Genomic DNA, 22,890 nt, shown 5'->3' on the forward strand with positions numbered 1-22,890 from the left:
CTGCGCCCGTACATGCTTGCCCCCAGCCGACCCCACGGTCAGCACTTCGACCGAGGGACACTGCGCCCGTACATGTTTGCCCCCAGCCAACCCCACGGTCAGCACTTCGACAGCCCCTTTAAAGTAGCGGTTTACGCTAGTGAAAACTGTTCCCTGGGGAGAATCTAGCTTACTGGGCCTTAGTTTACTTTTCTTTATGAAAAGTTTCAAGTATCTGTGACACACACATAATCTCAGTTGTTAAATCATGTATTCATTGTATGTGTGCTCACGTTTGTGCATGCAGAGGTCAGAGGTCAGCCTGTGGGAGTCGGTTCTTTCTCTAGGGATGGAACGCGGGTTTGGCACCAAAGTCCCCTTAGCCACCAAGCCATCTCACCGGCCCAGCCCAGATTTTTTGCAGAAATTATCCAGCATGATGCTTGAGGGCTGTTCTCATCAAGTTCTGCCCCGAATATCCCCTAGTTCATCCCAGCGTCTACACAAATAGCCAGCTATAAATAACACAAACCAGACTCACACAGAAATGAAACCAGAATGAACCTCTGACACTGTGACTGCATGTAATTTAATTTCCACCAAGCTCTCCCGTTATAATAGCGCTGCATAATTGAGATGAACTGCTATTCTCCTCAGTTACCATTGAGAGAGCCCATGACTCAAGACAGGAAATTGGATTCTTCTTAAAAAAAGAAAAAAGACTTCAAAACAATAGCATGGGGAAACCCAGAGCCAAGGGGACTGCTTGATCTGCAGAGTGACTGGCTCTGTGCACACCTGAAGGATGTAGCTTCATATGCATCTTACCTTGGGCACTGTGACGCCACTGAGGCAGAGGCAGAGCATACAGCATTATTTTCAATGTACCGTTAAAGGAACAGGGGCTGGGGATGCAGCTCACTTGACAGAGTGCTTGCCAGGCCTTCGTGAGGCCCTGGGTTCCATCCTCAGAACTGCATAAACGGGGTGTGGTATAACATGCCTATAACTGAGCGCTCCTGAGGCAGAGGAAGTGGATCAGAAGAAGTTCAATGTCATCCTCAGTCACATAGTGATGTCAGGGGCAGTTGTGGGGTACATGAGAGCCAGTCTCAGTAAAAAACAAAACAAATCAAACCCCAACAAATGAAATAATCTGTCTAAGATCCTCGGATAGTTATTGGGCCCAGGATAGTATTCTCCTAGGACACCGTTAGGATTATATTAACCTAGGATAGCATGGGGCCTAGGATGGCTTTAGCCTAAGAGAGCATTAGCCTACAATAACATTAGGATTAGTGCAGCGTTAGCCTAGGATAGCAGGAGGCCCCAGATACCTTGGCTTCTGATCTCAAGGCTCTTCTACTAACTTGCATGTTCTAGTCACTCTAGCATGTATGGACCAAGGGCCGCCTCCCTAGCTGGTCCTCTCACAAGATTCCTTGTACAATCTGTAGCTGAGGTACGATTTGATTGAGCAATAAAGACCTAATGCCAGCTGCTGTTACAAGCCAACTGTAAAGAGCTACTGCTAAATCAGTCTTCAGAGCGACAGGCATCTTCCCCCATCTCTGCCACTAACTGCCTCTGTGATGGCGAGAAAGCCAGCTCCCTTCAACAGGTCTCAGCTAGTTCTTTTTCGCCATAAAAGGAGGGGGAACCAGCAGATTTTACAGGACAGGCCGTGTCTCATTCACCGTTAACATGATTGTGTCAACTTCAAGTACGAGAGTAACAAACGATACTGTTTGACATATGACGATGTTGACTTTTTAAAAGTTATACAGGGCCAGCCACATGGCTAGTGGGTAAGAAAGAGTCCTTAACCACTGAGCCGCATGACTGCGGATTAATCCCCGATTAAACCCACACGGAAGAAAGAGTACCCCATAGTATGTGGGTACCCACACATGTATACATACACAATAAAGAAACCAAAACGTTTTTAAAAGTTTATACAGAATCAACTTGCTATTTTTTCCTTTTGTACATGTGTTTGTTTGGGGGCACACATAACTGTGGAGGCTACAGGGCAGCCCTGGGAGTGCTCCTCAGTCACTTTCTACCTTGTGTTAAATTACCTTTTATTTATTCATTTGCTTACTTAGTGTGTGTGCACATGCCTGCATACAGCTACATGCAGACACATGCACTAGTGGGAGGCCTTATGAGACAGGGTCTCTCACTTTTACCAAACTCACTTATTCGGCGAGGTTGTCTGCCAGCATGCTCCGGGGACCCTCCTGTCCTATCTCCTGCCAGCTGGATGTCAAGCTCATGTCCCCGTGCCTGGCTGTCTCATGTGGGCTCTAGGGAGCCATCTCCCCAGCCACACTGTTTTGCTCTAAGCACATGACGGCCCAGCACTGGCTACTCCGTACACACTGCCCACCACCCTTGTTTTGTTTATAGACAAAATATGCAGAGTTTACATTTTTATTACACTATTTATCTTATGTGCACAGCGGGGGTGGGGGGGAGGGCGCACACGTGTGCCACGGTGCACATGTATGTAGAGGTCAGAGGACCACCTGTGGGAGTCGGTTCTCTCCTTCCACCAGGGATCCAGGGCATGGGAATCAAACTCGGGCTGTCAGCCTTAGTAAGCGTCCTCATCACAGAGCCACCTCACTGGTCTGTAGCTAACAAGGCACTAAGTGACAGGGACGGGGTGACACTGAATGGGGACTCTTCAGATACTTTTCCTGCCTCACTCTGATCATCTCTCCTGGCGGGCTCTGACATTTTGCCTTGGCACGTGATAAGGACATGTAAATGGCATCGAAAAGTTAAGGTGACCCTTAAAACAGAGAACTCCTGTGTGCCGGACGGCAGCTTTCCTCGCAGGCACGGTTACGGCTGCTCTCATCTGTCACCGTGACACCCCTGAGCCCGCATCCGGAATGGCAGGGCAGGGAACACAGCACCGGCCCCCGAAGTGTCAGACCTCTGATCGCTGCCCTGACAACCGCCAGGGACAACTTCTTTATTGAATCCAGAGACGTAAAGCGCCACTACCAATCCTGCGCTCTACACTCGACGACTCCAGCAGGTCACGAGACGCCCTGCTCAAGAGGAAGCTGTCTCCGCTGACCTTAACTCCCTCATCCTCACAGCCTAGCACGGCTCTCCCAGTTTCCTGCTGCAGTGATAGGAAACTCTGACAAGAAGCAGCTTAGGGAAGGGAGGGACTATGGAGCTCATAACTCTAGGTTACGGTCCACCACCGCGGGGAAATCAAGGCAGGTAGAGGACAGCTGGCCACATCCACTGTCAGAGCAGAGAGAAATGCGTGATGCACCTCGCTTGCTTGCTGGTGCTCGGCTCAAGTCTCCACTCTTCCACGGTCCAGAAACCCATCTATAGGATGCCGATGCCCATGGTGGGCTGGGTCTTCCCACATCGATGAACAGTGAAGACAATTCCCCCATAGGCCAGCCTGTTCTAGACAGTCCCTCATGGAGACTGTCCTCCTAGGTGATTCTAGATTGGGTCAAGTTGACACAAAGCGGCCACTGCAGCATCTCTAACAGACACTCTTCAGTCTAGAAGCTGCAAGTAAACCGCTTTCCACCCCACAGGACACCACAACGTGCTCAAACCCTACCCCAAAAGCAAACAGCTATAACTTATAACCACTCTTCTTCTAATTTTTCACATTAATGAAACAGCAAACAGATCAAAGCCCCTGGATACTAAGTGACGGAGATGCTGAGACAGACAGACAAATAAATCAAAGCCCCTGGATACTAAGTGACGGAGATGCTGAGACTGACAGACAGACAGTACTCATCTGTGCATGCTTCTCCAGACACAGACCCCACCTCGCCCCGTGTCGGTTTCTATGAGCAGAGCTCTCCTGTGGGCCCTGCCTTCTTCTCATGGATCCAGCACAGGTACCACCTCCAGGCTGCATGAGTCTGCACCAAACTGTGTGACTAAGCTGGGTGTGGCGGTGCACACCTGCAATCCTGGCACTTGGGAGGTTGAGGCAGGAGGACTAACGTAATTTCGAGGAAGTCAATGGGGTCCATGGCAAAACTTTGTCTCAAAAACAAACCTTTAAAGGTTTTCTACCACTTTCCACAACGGCATGGAGACTGAAAACAAGGAGGACGCAGTGGAGCAGGCTGTGGGGGTCACCTGAGGTCTTCACGTCTCTGACCACCAAGTGACGTGTTGTTGTTTTCAGTGTCATCGTTTTGGGACGACACCAACTTAAGTCCAGAATTATTTTTCTGAAAAGATTCCCTAGCAAGCTCACAAAGCCAGACAAACTCAACTTCTAATTTTACAGTGCAACCTGGTCATCTGCATTAAATACACATTTCATATTTAAGCTGGGTGACTTGGGGTTATTATTATTATAATTGGTTTTTCAAGACAGGGTTTCTCTGTGTAATAGCTCTGGCTGTCTTGGAACTCACTCTGTAGACCAGGCTGGCCTCAAAAGAACCTCCTGCCTCTGCCTGCCAAGTGCTGGGATTAAAGGTATATACTACTACTACCCAGCCAGGGTTGCTTATTATTAACTAATATTAAGCACTAATTAAACACCAAAAAAGTAGCTCGGCTGGGGAAGGGATCAGTGGATAAAGCACCTGTCACGGGAACATAAGGACCCAAGTTCACATCCCCAGAAGCTGTGAAAAGAACAGATGCATCATTTGAGAATCTTTTTTTTTTCTTCTGAGACAGGGTTTCTCTGTGCAACAGACCTGGCTGTGCTGGAACTTGCTTTGTAGACCAGGCTGGCCTCAAGCTCACAGAGATCCACCTGCCTCTGCCTCCCGAGTGCTGGGACTAAAGGCGTGCGCCACCACCACCCAGCTTAATTTGAAAATCTTTAATCTTAGCTCTTCCACCGGGATAGACAGTGAAGACAGGAAAATCACCAGAAACTCTCAGGCCTGCTGTACACAGCCAAGAAACATCAAAAGTACTTTCTTAAACAAGGTGAAAGGTGAGGACTAACACCTGAGCTCATCCTCTTAGCTACCGTCAAAGCCTTGCAAATGAGATCAAATAGACGTGTTACGACACAATGAAGTCACAAACCAGATGCACAGTACACTGTGTGCTGCTTCTAAAGGAGAGAACTGGGCACTGGGCACAGAGGCTCTATTCTCTTCAGCTCAAGGCCAGAGGCTTCCGTCTCCCAGCTCAGGCTCAGAGCATCTTAACAAGGCTCCCCACCCCCACCGGGGACGTGGATCATGTGTAAGACTCCAGTGATCAAAATGCACCACGTATGGTGACTTTCCCGCGTAAGCTCAAAGCTACTTTGTCTTCCCAAAGCCATCACGGGACGGGGGCGGGGCAGCGAGTTCCATTCACCGTCTCCAGTTCATCGTCCCTTCTCAAGCGCTGTTGCTACTCCTGCCACTGGTGGAGGAAGGGGAGCTTTGCGTTCTAATCTTTTAATTCCCTTAAAACTGCACGTAAGGACTTGGGGCATGCCGGTGGGTGTTTGTGTCCTGGTGCCGAGTGTGTGAAGCAGGCAGGGATACTAACACACACCCTTTGCTGCCAGCTCCTGGGTGACATGTGACTTCTACAGGGGCTGTCTGAAGGCCATGCCATGCTGGGACAGAAGCACACGGGCAAGGGGACTTACAGAGAGGTCGACAACCGTCTTGATGGCCTTGTCCTTTCTCTTTATGAAGTCATCATCCTGCAAGACAAAACACAGGAATTCAACCCGTTCTACTGAGGACTAAACTCAGCTGGACATACAAAGCTCCCTTAGCAAACAATTGCTCAGCACTGCTGTGCATGAATTAGTACAAATCTGCGTTTGTGTCATGCATGCGCAGGTACATATGTGTGTGTGCACGCATGTGGAGGGGAGAAGACAAGCAAAGCTGTTCTTCCTCTGGTGCTGTCCACACTGCATTTGTTTGGAGAGAGTCTCTCACTGTCTTGAAGCTGGCCAAATAAGCTAAGCTGGGTAGCCTGGGAACCCTAGGGACACCTGCCTGTCTCCACCTCCCCAGGGCTGGTACTACAACCTAGCTTTTAAAATGTCGATTCAGGAATTAAATTCAGGAGCTATCTCCCCAGCTCTCAAGTTTCTTATACATTGGAATATATCTCCCATGGGAAAAAGCTAGGGCCTCTGCAGATAACACTGACAGGGCCTTACAGCAAGTAAGAGAAAAGAGAGGCCATGGAGAGCAGTGATTCAAACAAACCCCTGCATGCCCAGTCCTCCAAAGCACTGAATGGTCCAGTAGGAACCTAAACTCCAAGCCTCAGTTCTTCCATCTGCAAAACGGCAGCTGCAGGCGGGCGTGGTGGCGCACGCCTTTAATCCAGCATCGGAGGCAGAGTCAGGCGATTCGTGAGTTTGAGGCCAGTCTGGTCTCCAAAGCGAGTTCCAAGAAAGGCGCAAAGCTATACAGAGAAACCCTGTCTTGAAAAAGCAAAAAAAAAAAAAAAAAAAAAAAAAAAAACAAACAAACAAACAAAAAAATTCCAAAACGGCAGCTGCACCTACCTGACAGAGCATTTGTGAGCATGCAGATGGAAGGCAACGATGTGCCAGAGCATTTGATGGTGCTGAGTATAGTATTCTTACTGTCGAAATCATCATAAACTGTGCCTACAGGAAATGTGCCACACAAGTAGTCTCCTAAAAAGCTTTTTACAAAAATAGAACCGTGGGCCAAGGAGGTGGCTAGATTGGTAGAGCATGCGTCCCACAGGCACAAAGCCCTGAATTGGACACACCCCAGGACCCACGTAAAAATAAGCCAGGCAACGTGGCACATATTTGTAAGCCCGGCCCTGGGAGGATCAGTCAGTCTAGATGAGTCGGTGAGCTCGAGGTTCAGGGGAGACCTTTTCAATAATGAGAGAAAAGAAAACAGAAAAAAGGAGGGATGGAGAGTGACTGAGGGAGGTACTCCATGTCAATCTGTGGTCTCTACACACATACACCCACACACATGACCATGCATGTAATACACGCAAGCTTTTGCAACTTCGTCAAAGCGGTTCTGAGTCAAATACTGAACTTGAGAAGAGAACAACAGAACTGTAGAGACTTATCCTCAATGCCGTCTAAGGAGCAGCTGGAACGAAGCACGAGGCTGTCCAGAGGTGCCAGGTGGAGGGTGGGGTGCAGGAGAACCTACGTGCACCTCATCTCAGGGCTCTCTCAGTGCACACTCACACCAGCAGGGAACAAGGAGGGAAGAGCACACACAACCGGGCTGGAGGCGCTTCCTCTGTAGTGGGCGGTTAATATCGAGAATTTTGACCGGCCAGGCTGACGAAGGTACGTGCCTGTTGAGTGCTCAGCCCTAAAGGAGACATGCGTGTTAGCTGCTGCACGGCTCGGGGACAACACAGAGAGAGTGTACGCTGGAGGATGGGAGGGGAGCCGTGAAACACAGGACATGGCTGCTGTACCCGTGAGCTCACTACACCTGTGACCACTGCACCCATGAGCTCACTGCACCCGTGACCACTGCACCTGTGACCACTGCACCTGTGACCACTGCACCGTGAGCTCACTGCACCTGTGACCACTGCACCTGTGACCACTGCACCCATGAGCTCACTGCACCCGTGAGCTCACTGCACCTGTGACCACTGCACCTGTGACCGCTGCACCTGTGAGCTCACTGCACCTGTGACCACTGCACCCCTGAGCTCACTGCACCTGTGACCACTGCACCTGTGACCACTGCACCCGTGAGCTCACTGCACCTGTGACCACTGCACCTGTGACCACTGCACCTGTGACCACTGCACCTGTGAGCTCACTGCACCTGTGACCGCTGCACCTGTGACACTGCACTGGCATCCTGTGACCACTGCACCTGTGACCACTGCACTGTGACCCTGCACTGCCCACTGCCTGTGACCACTGCACCGTGAGCTCACTGCACTCTGCACTGCACCTGTGACCACTGCACTGTGACCACTGCACCCGAGCTCACTGCACCTGTGACCCCCCCCCACTGTGACCACTGCACCTGTGAGCTCACTGCACCTGTGACCACTGCACCTGTGACCGCTGCACCTGTGACCACTGCACCTGTGAGCTGCACTGTGACGTGCACCTGTGAGCTCACTGCACCTGTGAGCTCACTGCACCTGTGACCACTGCACCTGCGACCGCTGCACCTGTGACCGCTGCACCCATGAGCTCACTGCACCTGTGACCACTGCACCCACGAGCTCACTGCACCTGTGACCGCTGCACCTGTGACCGCTGCACCGTGAGCTCACTGCACCTGTGACCGCTGCACCTGTGACTACTGCCTAAGACCAGCCAACGTCCCAGCAGGCAGCACTAACTGAACCAGTGGGAGATGGAAAGTAAGGGAGGAGGAGGCACGGGTGTGGGAGGGCACGTGCTAGAGACCGCCCAGGGCGGGTAGGAAGGCGCTGGAAGCAGATGATCGTATCTACTTATACAGGTATGAAATTCAAGATTAAAAAGGAGAAAAAAACCCAGCAAGCCGGAGAGTGGCTCAGTGGTTACGAGCTCTCACTGCTCCTCGAGGACACAGTCGGCTGCCTAGCGTGCAAGTCAGGTGGCTCACAACCTACTAGAGCTCTGGCTGCAGGGAACACGCCTTCTTCGGCTCCCTCAGGCGCTTGCACTCATGTAAACACACAAACACACACACACACAATACAAATTAGATAAAAGAGAGAGAAGGAGAGAAGGAGAGAGAGACAGAGAGAAAGAGAGAAAGAGAGAGAGAGAGAGAGAGAGAGAGAGAGAGAGAGAGAGAGAGAAAGAAAGAAAGAAAGGAAGAAAGGAAGAAAGGAAGAAAGAAGAAGGAAGAAAGGAAGAAAGGAAGAAAGGAAGAAAGGAAGAAAGGAAGAAAGGAAGAAAGGAAGAAGGAGGGAGGAAGTGGTGCATGGTACTGACCTCCGGGAGGCTGTAGGTCTTCTGGAACTGGGATATAGAATAGGAACGGATGTAGTCACCCATTTCCTCCTTTGTTTCTATAGCTCGCTTCACCAGCCACTGAGGAGAAAGCGAGGAGTGTGAGGTGAGTGCACATGTGTGCATCTCCCCCGGGGAAAGTTTTGTCACACAACACATGCACAAACATAAATATGCACAATACACACACACACACACACACACACACACACACACACACACACCTCTGGACAGTGCACACACACACACCCTGTGGACAGTGCACACACACACACACACACACACACACACACCACCACACACACACCCTGTGGACAGTGCACACACACACACACACACAACACACACACACAACTTGTGGACAGTACACACACACACACACACACACACACACACACACACACACACACACACACCTGTGGACAGTGCACACACAGAGCCTCTACTTCTCCTTCCTGCTCTTCATTCATCCTTCCCATCATTCAAGAGCACGCTGGAAGAGAGAACCATTTGTCAGCGTAGGCAGTCCCTCCTCAAAGAGCACTCCTACATCCTCAAAGCAATCTGGGGTAGCGGGGTTTACCAAGCTCGTAGCATATGACCTGGCCAGGTCGAGTTGCCTGGACACCTAGATATATGGCCCATAACAAGGTAATCCTGTAGGAATGGGGGAAATTCTATAGGTTTTTTTTTGTTTGTTTTTATTACTTGCATGCAGGGTGCACACAGATATGCCATGGCTCAGATGTGGAGGTCGGAGAACAACTTTGTGGAGTCATTTCTCTTCTTCATCTTTATGTGGGTTCTGGGAATCAAATTCAGGCCTTCAGCGTCGCACAAGTGTTTTATCCCAGAGTCATTCCAATAACTCAAATTCTGCGTGTTTAGAAGGCAGCCAGCACTAGTAAAGGACGTGATTAGGAAGCAGGTGCCCAAACTAGGTTGGCTTCATGAAAACAACACACTACATATACCACGGGACACGCTCCTGCACCATGTACAACCTGGGAAGAACACGTTTCTGCCGTGAGCACCTGAAATCCTAAGCAGGGCAGGAAGAACTGGAGCCTCCTCTACTCCCACCGAGGACCGTGGCCCGGGTCACATGCTGTCTGCCCTACTTTCCTCTCTGTTGCTGCGCTGGAAAATCCCTACAAAAACAAAGCAGGAGGGGAAACATCTACTTCACCTCACAGTTACAGGCGACAAGTCCGTCGCTGTGAGGAAGTCCAGTCAGGAGCTGCAGACAGTCACTCTCCTGTCCACGGTCAAGAGCAGAGAGGAATGCACGCCCACCTCCTGTTCAGCTGGCTTTCTCTATGTTCACAGAGTCCGGGGAGCCAAACCAGGGATGGATGGTGCTCGCTTCAGGCTGGGTTTTCCCATACCAGTTATGGCAATCGAGACAGTCCTCGCAGACAACCCACGGGCCAAGCTGATCTACACGTTCCAGTCCCCTCCACCCCCTCCACCGTGGTTCTAGGCTGTGTCAGATTGAAGATGAAAGCTAACCATGTAGCCAGGTGTGGTGGTGCACGCCTTTAATCCCAGCACTCCGGAGGCAGAGGCAGGTGGATCTCTGTGAGTTCGAGGCCAGCCTGGTCTACAGAGTGAGTTCCAGGTTATGCAGAGAAGCCCTGTCTCAAAAATCCAAAAAACCAACCAACCAAACAAACAAACAAAAACTGAACTGACCATGGAGTGCTCATGTCAGTTCATCTCTACCTCCTGGTGGGTGGATCACTGGACCCCGATCCTGACCTTTCATGCCTGTTTCTATTCCATCTGAGGACATGCTCTTTGATGGACCACAGAGAGTGTGCTCCGCTAGAGAAGGTAAAGAAGGCTGCATCCCAGGAGCCTCTCAGAGAACCTGTTCAAGAGTTCCCACTGTCAGAGATAGTGGAGGGAACCTCCTAAACAGTCACTTTCTACCATGACTCCCCTAGCACTCCCACAGAGGATCTACTTTCACAGACTCGGATCCAGGGTGGGAGAAAAAGACATGCCTTAGTCAGCTGGTCTAGTCTACTTGGCAAGCAGATACCTAATGATCAATGCCCAACACTGTCCACTGGCTCATCTGCATACACTCATGTGCATGCACACACACGGACACTTACACACACTTGTATGCCCCCACACATGTGTAATTCCACACTGATGCACTAACATATGTGCACTGACCACACACACACACACACACACATACACACACACACACAGCTGAAAAGAAATAGAAAAGCATCTGATGGGAGCATTCAGAGACTGTAGCAGAGGCCAGTGTGGAACTGTGGTCCATGGCACACCAGCTGCCTTTTAAGGATGATGACCAGAATCCCAGTCAACTGTGCCACACCACATGCGTCCCACACTCACTGCACCCGGGGTCCAGGCTGGGCTGCCAGCTGTGCTCCGGAAACTCTTAGTTCCGAAGACAGGAATCCACAGAGAAGGCCTCACCTGCACAACAGGGAATATGTGAATAAAGTCCATGCCCTGGATCTGGTGGGGCTCCAGCTGATGGGGGCACTTCATCCTTGGCAGAACCGAGACAATCTTTTCTGAAAGAGCTCTGTCCAGAAAAAAAAACAACCAGAGTGACACACTGAGTAGCTGTAAAGACATCTCTGAAGTTTAGGCAGTCCTCTGAAGAAACCTCGGCACAGGATAAGCGTAATTCAGCTGCATGCATGTAAGTATGTGTGTGTGGGGGGGGCCCTAAAACAGCTTGACCACACAAGTGCCATGGCAGGCTTAAGAGGACCAGACACAGCTTCTGTGACAGGCTTACTGGCAGGCAACACTGGGATCCAGGAGAAGCTATGAGCTGACCCCACCCAGGGATGGACCAACATCTAAGGGGAAGTACCTGACATCCCAAACATTCCTATACCCCTAGACAAATGTCAGCCAATCAGGGTCCTGAACCCCGGAAATCCCCTCACCCCAACCTCTGCTATGATAAAAACCCCACCCTGCCCAGGCTCGGGGCTCTCTGCTCTCACTGCTGCATCAGACAGAGTCCACACTCCGAGCTTGAAATAAAGGCTCTTGACTTTTACACATGGGGTTCAGTCTCTATAGTGGTCTTTTGGCGGGTCCCCTCGATCTGGGCATAACAGTAAGGTCTCAAAACTGCTTCTTCTCATCATTTGTTATTCCTCTCCCTTCCTTCTTTCCTCCCTCCCTCCCTTCCTTCCTTCATTTTCTTTTTAAAGGCAAAATCTAATACAGTCCAGGCTGGCCTCAAACTTGCTAAGCAGACAAGGCTGATGCTCCTGCCTCCACCTGGGTGCTGGTGCTGGTTACAGGCGTGTGCCACCACGCTCTATTGCCTGTGGTGCTGGGGATCACCTACCCAGACTCTACACTGAGCCAATGGAGACCAGCAGCTCTGCTGGTTCTGGGTCCCGGCTCAGTGTGGGTCTTTATGATCAGCACACCATCGTGCTGTGCTGTTCTTTAGTAGCATCTTCTTCAGCGGGAGGGGTGCTGCGCCCTCTAGTGGGCCCCAAAGCTGTAGCTTGCAAAAGGACCATTTGGTCGCTTCACATCTAGAGGCTGAGACTTCCACAGCACACAGCCAACCTTTGGCCTTTGAAGAGGCACGTCTCCTTAGTGTTCCCAAAGAATAATGTCTGACCCGCAGACATATTCATACGGACTTGATGAATATCTATTGACAGGATTAACGAAGAGGCTCTTTCAGGTTTCTCCTTTAAACAGTACCATTCACACTGGCAAGGTGGCCAGTGAGTTAAGAAACTTGCCAGTAGGCCTGACAACCTGAGTTCAATCCCTGGGACCTAAATGGTGGGAGGAGAAACTGACTCCCTCAAGTTATCTTCTGATCTACACACACACACACACACACACACACACACACACACACAGAGCATGCACACACGCACACATGCAAACTTATATACACACAAACCTTTAAGTGCTATTAGGTCAAGAAGACTGCATTTTCTTTTTTTTTTTTTTCTAATTTCATTCCTGTATCTAATAATTACTATAAAAATGATTATACATGTAAGAATCTACATGCATATAAATCATAGAAAATTAATTATGATAACATTAAAAATTTATATTATCATAAACATTATGCCCTTATCATTTTGAAGGTAATGTTAGGGTGGTAGCTGGAGGTGGAAGGTCAAATAGAGATGTTAAAATGTCTACTCTGCATACTTAGAAACCAGGAGAAACCACAATGCTAGTGGGTTAGAAAACTGAAGCTTGGGCTGGGGAGATGACTCAGAGAGTAAATGAAGGGAATGTCTTGAGAGCCCCAGGACCTGAGTTTAACCCTAAAACCCAGGGGGAAAGGAAGTCAGGCATGGTGATACACTGTAATCCCAGCACTGGAGAGGGTAGACAGCAGTCCCTTGGGACAGACACACTGGCCTGTCAACCCAGCCTACTTGGCAAGTTCCAAGCCAGCGAGAGAGCCTGTTTTTAAAAAGGTAGATAGTGCTTGAGGAACCAGAGCTCATCCCCTCGCTTGCTTACACACACACACACACACAACACACACACACACACCAGATTAAATAGAGCTTTATAGCACAAGAAATGAAAAAGAGTGTGCATATAAACATGTACACGCCACCTCCACCATAAGGCCCCTCCTCCCTCTCATTAGATCTTTCTATGGCAAACGCTGGGAACTTACATTTTTTGACCGATCGTAGAGTTTTCCTGAAAGAGCAAGTCCACATCCACATCAAAGTTGCAAGTGGTGATACACCACGTCATCCCTCCTACTACCTGCAAGAAAGGAGAATGCTGTTTCTCACGAACCCCTCAAGAAGAGAAGTGCAGGGTGGGAACTGAATTCCAGGACAGTTCACACAGACTCAGTAAGGACACAAAACTGTAAATATCTGGTGTGCATGCACATGTGTTCATGTGTGTGTGCGTGCATGTGGAGGTCAGACACCAAACACTGGTATCGATCCTCAGATGCTGTAAACCTTGTTTATCGAGACAGAGTCTCTCACCAGCCTGGAACTGGCTAATTTGATTAGGCTGGCTGGCCAGGGAGCCCTGTCTCCATGTCTCCAGTGCTGGGATGACAGGTGCCCACCACACCCAGATTTTTATGTGGATTCTGGGGGTTGAACTTAGGTCGTCATGCATATATAACACTTCACTGACAGCTACCTCCACAGCCCGCCAAATAATAAATCTCTAGAGGGCATGAGTCTCCTGACCCACCATTCACCAACCAGCACTTCTGTAAACGCTTCTGCCGTGGTGGCAATGTCCATCCCTACACCGTGTGCTACAGAAGCTGCTGGCCCTGTGTGGTTACTGAGCACTCCAAGTGCTGCCAGTGTCACTGAGAAGCTGACTGTCATCATGAAATGGTCTTTTCACTCACTGATCCTCATCCTCTTCCAAGGGAAGGGCCACACATTATGTGATCAGAGATTTCTGTGTGTGTGTGTGTGTTAGGTGTGTTTGTGTGTGTTAGGTGTGTTTGTGTGTGTGTGTGTATGTCTGTTCACCTGTTTGTATGTGATAGGTTTTGTGTGTGTGTGTGTGTGTGTGTGTGTGTATGTGTGTGTGTATGTGTCTATTCACCTGTTCATGGGCATATAGAGGTCAGAGAGACACCAGATGTCCTCTGTTGTTCTATGCCTGAAGTTTTGGAGACGGGGTCTCACTGAACCTGGAGCTCACATAGCCAGGGAGTCCTGGGATCCCCCATCTCCCAGGTGCTGGGAGTACACCTGCCCATCACCACGGCTAGCTTTTGACATGTGTTCTGGAGACTGAACTCAGATCCTCACACTTGCACACCAAGGGGAGATTTCTTAGCCCAGCTTCTGAGTGCCAGACAGAGGGATTAAGTGTTTTACCGACTGGCCACATGGGCAGCAAGGCTGACATTCTCTGGCTCCTTATTTAAAGCTGAGATGTACAATAAAATACACATTTCCAGGTCCCCAGCGCAGACCTGACTAAGCAGAAATGCAACAGAAGAGGTCTGGACATGCTTCTTACAAAACATCCCTTGTGGGTTCTGCTGCAAACAGGAGGAGGGCAACACCCCGGAGCAGGAGCATGCAGCTCTATTTCCAAAGGTTTCCTGGCCTGCCTTGCCATTGGTCCCAGATGCTTGAGGAGCACAATCTACTTGGTATCCCCTGCCGATCAGTTCACTTGTAGCAGTGGAGATCTTTGAACGAAGGGCTATTGTTTATCACCGTGTCCTCAACACCTCGTACTATGTCCTATGCATGATAACTATTCACAGTTCTCTTAATTTAAAAAACACCATCCCAGGGCTAGAGAGACGGCTCAGTGGTTAACAGTGCCTGCTGCTCTTGCAGAGAACTTGAGTTTGGTTCCCAACACCCACACTGTAACTCCAGTTCCAGAAGATCCAGTGCCCTCTTCCAGCCTCCACAGGCACCTGTACACACTAACACACATGTGCACTCAATTGAAAATAAAGTAAATCTTTAAGATTCCACCCCATGGTGAAGCTCCCTCCTGTAAACATAGCAGCTGCCATCTACAGAATAGCTGCCATTGTTTCTAAGTGTGTGGTTCAGGATAAGTATGAACTCGGGTTTATTGTCTACGTATACTTTATATTCCCACCCAAACTGCATGCTCGTCAAAAGAGAAAGTTCCTTGGGTGTGAGCAGTGTTCATGTGTGCATGTGTACATAAACACATACATGACACATATAGAGGCCGCAGGTCCACTAGTTGAGACAGGGTCTCTCACTGTCCTAGAACTCATCAGTTTGGCTCAGCCGACTAGGCCAGGGAGCCCCAGGGACCTGCCTATCTCCACTTCCCCAGGACTGGGATTACAAGCATGCCACCATGCCTGGCTTTAAAAAAAAAAAAAAAAAAAAAAAAAAAAAAAAAAAAAAAAAAAACATGGGTTCTGGGGATCCAAGTCAGGTCCCCACGCTTTCCCAGCAAGCATTTTACTGACTGACTGAGCCATCCCCTCAGCCTGAGGAAATAGTTCTTTTGATTTTTACGTTTCCTAAAACACTGTGTACAGAAAAAGGATCCCATTGCATCTACTGACTTATAATTCTCTTTGAACAGGAAGTCTGAGTACATCCATGAGGAGTCTGGCTTGGAAGGAATGGAGTCACGGGTACAGAGGAAGTAAAAACACAATCACTTCACCCTCCACTTCCTTGGTTAACCATGCTGTCCTCTGAGGAATAGCCTCCTGGTCAGCAAGGCTTTCTCTTACCTTGTCAAAGGGAGACAAGCCTTTGATTCTTGCTCTGAAATACCCGGCTGCGACCAGGAGCTCCAGAATCTCAGTCAACTTGACATTTTGTTCTTCATCTTCTCTCGTTTCCACCTAGAACAAAAGGGATGTGTGACTGGTAAAGGCCATCTCGATGGAAACGAGATCGATCCTTCCAGTGCCACAGACACATTGCCAAGAGTGGTGACGGCGGCCGAATCCCTAAGGTGGCTCAGCAGAAGGAGCACTCGCCACATTAGCACAAGGGCCGGAGTTCAGCTCCTCAGAAGGCAGGCAAAGGCTGGGCAGGCACGGTGACCCACCTTCTAAGTGGTTCCACACTTAGAAGGACTGCAAAGACCACAACTAGCTATTAGTACCCAGCCTAGCCCAACTGGTGAGCTCTGGGTTCAACGGGGAGGCCTTGCCTCAATGAATAAGGTAGAGACTGATGGAGGAAGAAGCCTGATGTCAGCCTCAGGCCTCTACATGTAGTTACACATCCGCACATACACATGCACTCACACACATGTGGACATCCATACATACGTGCACAGACATGTGTAGATACCACATACACACACACACACACACCCACACACACACACACAAATAAAATAGGGATCCCTCAAGTAGTCAGCCATCACGTGTCATGAAGATACTGCCAAGAAGAGGACACTACCTCCCAGAAGGACCATCTCCCACCTCAACTCATGTGTACAGCACTCCCGCAGGCTGCCTACCCAAGGGGATGGCTGAGGCCTCTGTCCACTCTCCCCAGAATGTAGAACTGTATTTTCTGCAAGAGAACCAGTGAGCTAGGTTTTGGCACAAGACACTGAGTGGGCATATTAGATTCCAAATTCACTTTACCCATTAGCACTGAAACAAAATGGGATGGGGTCATGGGCCGATACACAGAAAACAAAAGACCATCGTTTCTTGAAGACATAAACAACCACCACACTGGCTAATGCATCCGGTTACTAAACCCAGAACACGGATAGCCACAGAGATAGGTCAGTGGTTAAGGGAACATACTGCTCTTCTAGAGGACCCATGTTCAGTTCCTCTAGCCCACACCAGGCAGCTCATAACCACCTGAACTCATCTCCAGGGTATCTGATACCCTCCTCTGGCCTTTATAGGTTCCCAAATTCACTTGCACAGGAAGGCACACAGACATATACATAAGTAAAAATAAATGGATCTATAACCAGAGCACTGAAGAAGATGAATGAGCACTGTGAGCCCTTAAACCAGGCTAAATAAACTCCCAACTGTCCTGCTCCAACTATGGCTCACAGAAGCTAGAAGAAGGGTCGAGCTATCATTCTTTCTTTCATATATACACAAAAGGGCTTAAAAACTGAATGGCATCAATTAACTGGATTAGTGAGAGCCAGGTGATGGGAATGTTGTTTTATCTTTTAAGACAGGGTCTCATGTACCTGAGGTGGCCTTGAACTTGCCATACAGTTGAGGACAATGACACTGAATTTCTGATTCTCTTCCCTCCCCAGTTCTGAAATACAGGCATGCACCACCATCCAGTGCTGAGATACAGGCATGCACCACCATCCAGTGCTGAGATCACAGGCATGCTCCACCACCCAGTGCTGACAGGCATGCACCACCACCCAGTGCTGAGATACAGGCATGCACCACCACCCAGTGCTGAGATACAGGCATGCTCCACCACCCAGTGCTGAGATACAGCATGCTCATCACCAGTGCGAGATACAGTCATGCTCCACCACCCAGTGCTGAGATACAGGCATGCACCACCACCCAGTGCTGAGATCACAGGCATGCACCACCACCCATTGCTGAGATACAGGCATGCTCCACCATCCACAGCTGAGATCACAGGCATGCTCCACCACCCAGTGCTGAGATACAGGCATGCTCCACCACCCAGTGCTGAGATACAGGCATACACCACCACCCAGTGCTGAGATACAGGCATGCTCCACCACCCAGTGCTGAGATACAGGCATGCACCACCATCCAGTGCTGAGATACAGGCATGCTCCACCACCCAGTGCTGAGATACAGGCATGCACCACCATCCAGTGCTGAGATACAGGCATGCACCACCACCCAGTGCTGAGATACAGGCATGCACCACCACCTAATTTTTGCTTTGCTGGGATTATAACTCAGGGCTCAAGCATGCTAAGCAAGCACTCTACCATGAACCCTCATTATTTGGATCTTTTAAAATTTTTCCTTGTGCTATAGTTTTTAGGACACAAGGCCATTTTTTTTTTCTTAAATGTATACCTATGTACACACTGTATAATACAGGCATTGTTTTGTTTTCCCTGTGTTTTGCTTTTTCTTTTTCGAGACAGGGGCTTACTATGAATGCCACCCTGGTGAGTCTGGAACTCTCTATGTAGACCAGACTAGAAAAGAGCAACAAGCCAGGCCCAGCCTCCTGCGGTCCATGAAGAGTCAAGTAAACTCATAAAAGTGGTTTGCTTACTAGTTTTAGAAAAACACCCACTAATTTGAGGGATTTAAGGTAGAACTGGAAGCCTGGACAGGACTCTATAGCAGAAGGCCCAGGCCTTAGTGCTAGAATAATAACTCAGTTGGTAAAGTGCTTGCCTCACCCACATGAGGATCTGAGTTCAAACCCCAGAACCCACATAAACATGCCAGACATGGTGGTGTGCACTTGTAATCCCAGGGACTGAAGGATCCCTGGGACTCACTGGCCAATCAATCTAGCCTATCTGGTGAGCTCCAGGCCAATGAGACTCTGTTTCTCTGTGTCAAAGGAGGTTTTCAGTGTTCTTGAGGATGACAAGGGAGGCTGTATCCTGCCCTCCACACACATGTTCACATATGCATTCCAACACACACACACACACACAGAGAGAGAGAGAGAGAGAGAGAGAGAGAGAGAGAGAGAGAGAGAGAGAAAGAGAGAGAAAGAGAGAGAGAGATCAAGTGACCAAGAAAACTTGAAATATTACAGTGCAGATCCCACTTTTCACAATCCCCCGTAAAATCAGAACAACACACAACATGAAATTTTACCTAACGCAGGGTTTGTGACAACTGATGATCACGTCAGCCCTTCCACTACTATATCCTGACCTGAGCACAGAACACAGTGACTCTGTAATGAGTAGGATGAATTGAAACAGAAGGATTTGTGAGGGGCACAGGGAGGCAAGATCGGTGCAGGCGAATATCATGGGTACTAGGCACAGTGTCAGAGAACCAGGCACACTTCTGCCAAACCCAACCTTAGAAAGGGGCCCGGGTGCAGCAGGGGTGTTCCCTATTTCTCTCTGGAAACTGGGACTCTTCATTGAGCTCTGGGCTTTGAGTAAAGCAACTGGAAATCCGGTAGCCAAGCTCTAACGGTGGCCCCAAGAGGAAAGTTGAGCTTTCATTCCGAGCAAGCGTGGAAATCCTGTCCCTAGGATCGAAGGAGTACTGAGTGCTTGACTACAACCACGCCACACATAGAGAGGTCGTCCCTCTTTAGTACAAGCCTCAGTCTTCCTGTCCAGGCACAGGGCACCACAGGAGAGGGTGTCCTCAACTCTGCCACCACCCCGATGTGCGCACGGCTCCCAAACTTCCTCCATCCTCCCGGGGCGCGGGGGGTCTACAAGCTGGGAAGGTGGCATTCCTTGTCGACAAAAGGGAATGAGAGGCTGGCCACCTGGACCCCAGCAGGAGGAGACTTGTGTCCCAAGGTCACCGCCCTCCGCACAGCCGGGGACAGGACAGTCCCACTGAACGTCTCGTGACTGCTGAGACTCCTGAGCGCAGCAGTCTTGGCCTCGGGGAGCCAATCTGGCTCGCAACGTGAGGGACTCCCAGACAGCCCGAGACAGGGACTCCCGGGGACCTCGTGATGTGGGAGGCTGCATCTGGGCAGGGATCTGGCTCTTCCCCCCTGAACCCAGAGGACCCAGGGACCTTTAAGTTTGCACCCAGCAACACGCTGCGCCCTTGCACGCCGGGGGACCAGTCAGCTGTCCCTCCAGGGTACCCAGGGCCCGCCTCGGGGCAGACACGTCTGAGCAACCCACACAGTGTCCCCGCCGCCTCCCAAGCCGGTCCCTGCCCGCCGCCCCGGGCTCGGCCCTCTCTCTCCAGCAACCCCAGGGTGTCAGGGACAGAGGTCCTCACCTCGGGGAGCCCCTGGCCCTCCGGCCCCTTGGGTAACCCCATGATCCGGATGCGCTGATGTGGAGCCGGAGGGAAGCCGGTCCTACAAGAGAACTGTGGTCCGGGGTGGGGTGCAAAGCGGAAACTTCCTTCACTGGAGCTGACACTACCCCAGCCGGTCGGAGAACCGTGGCCCCGCGGAGCATGCGCACTAGGGCGGAAGCGCTGTACCACTGCGCCTGCGCAAGGGCAGAAGGAGCCGCTGGGCGGGGCGGGGCCCTGAGTAACCGGTCCTCCCCTCAGGGGCGGTACTGAGCTCAGGAGTCCGCCCAGGCTACTTTTTCTTTCTCAATTTTTTTTTCTTTTCTAATTTTTTTCCTTAAAAATATTCTAATTTTTTTTCTTTTCTTCTTTCATTTTCTTGAGACAGTGCCTTAGCCAGCCTGGCTTAGCATTTGCTGTATAGCTAAGGATGACCTTAAGATCCTCCTGCTTCCACACCCCACATAATGAGATTATAGGTATAGGTCACCAGGCCCAATTCTATTTTATTTAAAAGTCAGTTTACAAAGTCGCAGATTTCCTTAAGGCATTTTCATAATCCCTAGTTTGACTTGAACGTCCATATCATTGACCCATCCCCTTCTATCCTTCCACCTCCGGGATTCCTCCTTTCCAGGGTTACTGTGTTCTGTAACTGTTCCCATCCCCTCTCAAGGACCCTTCTCTAGTTTCTTGGCCTCCAAAGAGCTTAAAAGGTATTTCCCATATCTTGAGGTTTTCTAAGATCCCCTCCCCTCCTCTCCCCTCCCCTCCCCTCCCCTCCCTCCCCTCCCCTTCCTTTCCTTTCTGGCAAGTTCTGATGCTCTAGTTCGGGTCTCTCCAAGCCTTGCTTTGGAAGCTCCCGGCTCCCGAGTCAGCAACCGCCCAGATGCACTTGCTTTATGTAGCTGAGGCCCAGTTCCAGCCATGTTTAAAACGCTCTTGTGCATGTTATCAATATACAGACCCTGGGACAGAGTCCCCTAAAAGAGATTATTTAGGTCTGTTGCCTCCCTTCCTCTGCATCTTAATTCCAGGAAACTTTGTTTGGGATAATAATCCCCCACGCCATCCCATCCCGAGGTCCTGAGTCTTTCTGGAGGAAGTACTTTGCAGGATTCAGAGTCCCGTGCTCACGGGATATTAGCTGCTGCATCACTTTGGTAATGTACCCCTTGTCTGTCCCGGAGGATGGCAGCTATGTAAAAGAGTTGTCCCTTTTCCCACCAGCCCAGCACCGCTCCATAACGGCTTCCCAGCTTATTTTCTTGTTTTAAGAGATGGAGGCAGAAGTGTCTTGAACTTGTTTGCTGTAGGAGAGGTTTTTACAGGGGTGTGAGGGGAGAGGACTGTAAAAGCGTGTGCTCCTTGTGATTAAAGGGGTTTTGTGTTTGCTTCTCTTCCTCTTTATATCTCGGATGCTTCAATATTTCTTTAGGTTTACTTATTTTATTTCAGGTGTATGGCTGTTCTGCCTGCACACCTTGTGCATTCCTGGTATTTGCAGAAGTCCAAGGGTATGAGAACCCCTGGAACATGGGTTACCGATAGTTGTGAGCTACCCTGTGGCTGCTGGGAATCAAACCTAGGTCTCCTGCAAGAGCAGTAAGAGCTCGTAGCCACTAAGCTATCTCTCCAGCTTCTGTGATGACTGTTCTTGGTTGTCAGCTTGACCACATCTGGAATGAACTACAATCCAGAAATGGAGGGCCCACCTGTAGGAGACCATTTGATTGGTGTGAAGTAGGTGAATCCACTTCTAGTCCAGACCTTTGAGGCAGGATGCCTTTGACCTGGGTCTTGAGGCAGGAAGACATGCCTTTAATCTGGGCCATACCTTCTGGAAGGATGTAGAAGAAGAAGCTTTTGCTCTTTGCCTGCTTGCCCTTGCCTTGCTAGCACACACGTTCTTTCACCGACATTAGAGCATGCTTTGGTACTCCAGCACATACTGAAGACCAGCTGAGACATCCAGCCTTGTGGACTGAGCAACTACTGGATTCTTGGACTTTGTTGGATTAGCTGGACTGCAGCCTGTAAGTCATTCAGACAGAGATTCATTCTATAAGTTGTTACTCTGCAAAACACTGACGAATACAGCTCATATCCCTGAAGTCTTAAGAACTGACATTAAGTAAATATGTGTCCTTGGAGAACTTCACACTTTGTACTTTGGGGTTTATCCAAACAGAACAGTGGCTTCTCTGGACCCAGGGCACACAGAGGTAGGAAGAGCCTTAAGAACTTCATGAGCTGACTGGAGACAGAGCCCAGTCTGTAAAGTGATTGCTTTGCAAGCATGAAGGTCTGAGAATGATCCCCAGAATCTAGAGGTTAAAGCTAGAAGTGGTGGTGTGCTTGTATTCCCCTGCTGAGGAGGCAAGACAGGCGGATGGATGCCGGGGACTTTCTGACCCACCAGCCTGGCCTAAGCAGTGAATTCCAGAAAAAAATGTGAAAGCAAACAGGGAGGATGCTTCTTGAGTCCCCCAGTAATGGGAGAAACCTGAACATGCAAAGTGTTGAGAAGAGAATCCCCCTGGGTTGCAGATCTTATTCTCGCACATTAAAACTC

The 22,890-nt window shown here is 49.8% G+C and overlaps 1 protein-coding gene across 2 annotated transcripts in view; it reads right to left on the bottom strand.

The window, feature by feature from the left end:
• Ccdc93 (coiled-coil domain containing 93) overlaps nucleotides 1-20,495 on the bottom strand; it is a 75,074-nt gene extending 54,579 nt beyond the window's left edge. For both annotated transcript variants that reach the window (XM_028893932.2, XM_028893931.2), the window contains exons 1-6: nucleotides 20,295-20,495; nucleotides 16,134-16,247; nucleotides 13,575-13,669; nucleotides 11,354-11,465; nucleotides 8,873-8,971; nucleotides 5,597-5,653 (exon numbers count right to left, since the gene is read on the bottom strand). In XM_028893932.2, the coding sequence (XP_028749765.1) occupies nucleotides 5,597-5,653; nucleotides 8,873-8,971; nucleotides 11,354-11,465; nucleotides 13,575-13,669; nucleotides 16,134-16,247; nucleotides 20,295-20,336 (519 nt within the window). In that variant the 5' untranslated portion in view covers nucleotides 20,337-20,495. The remainder of the gene's footprint in view (nucleotides 1-5,596; nucleotides 5,654-8,872; nucleotides 8,972-11,353; nucleotides 11,466-13,574; nucleotides 13,670-16,133; nucleotides 16,248-20,294) is intronic.
• Between the last annotated feature and the right edge of the window lie 2,395 nt (nucleotides 20,496-22,890).

This window comes from Peromyscus leucopus, chromosome 15, assembly GCF_004664715.2.
Source record: "Peromyscus leucopus breed LL Stock chromosome 15, UCI_PerLeu_2.1, whole genome shotgun sequence".
NCBI classification, from domain to species: Eukaryota; Metazoa; Chordata; class Mammalia; order Rodentia; family Cricetidae; genus Peromyscus; species Peromyscus leucopus.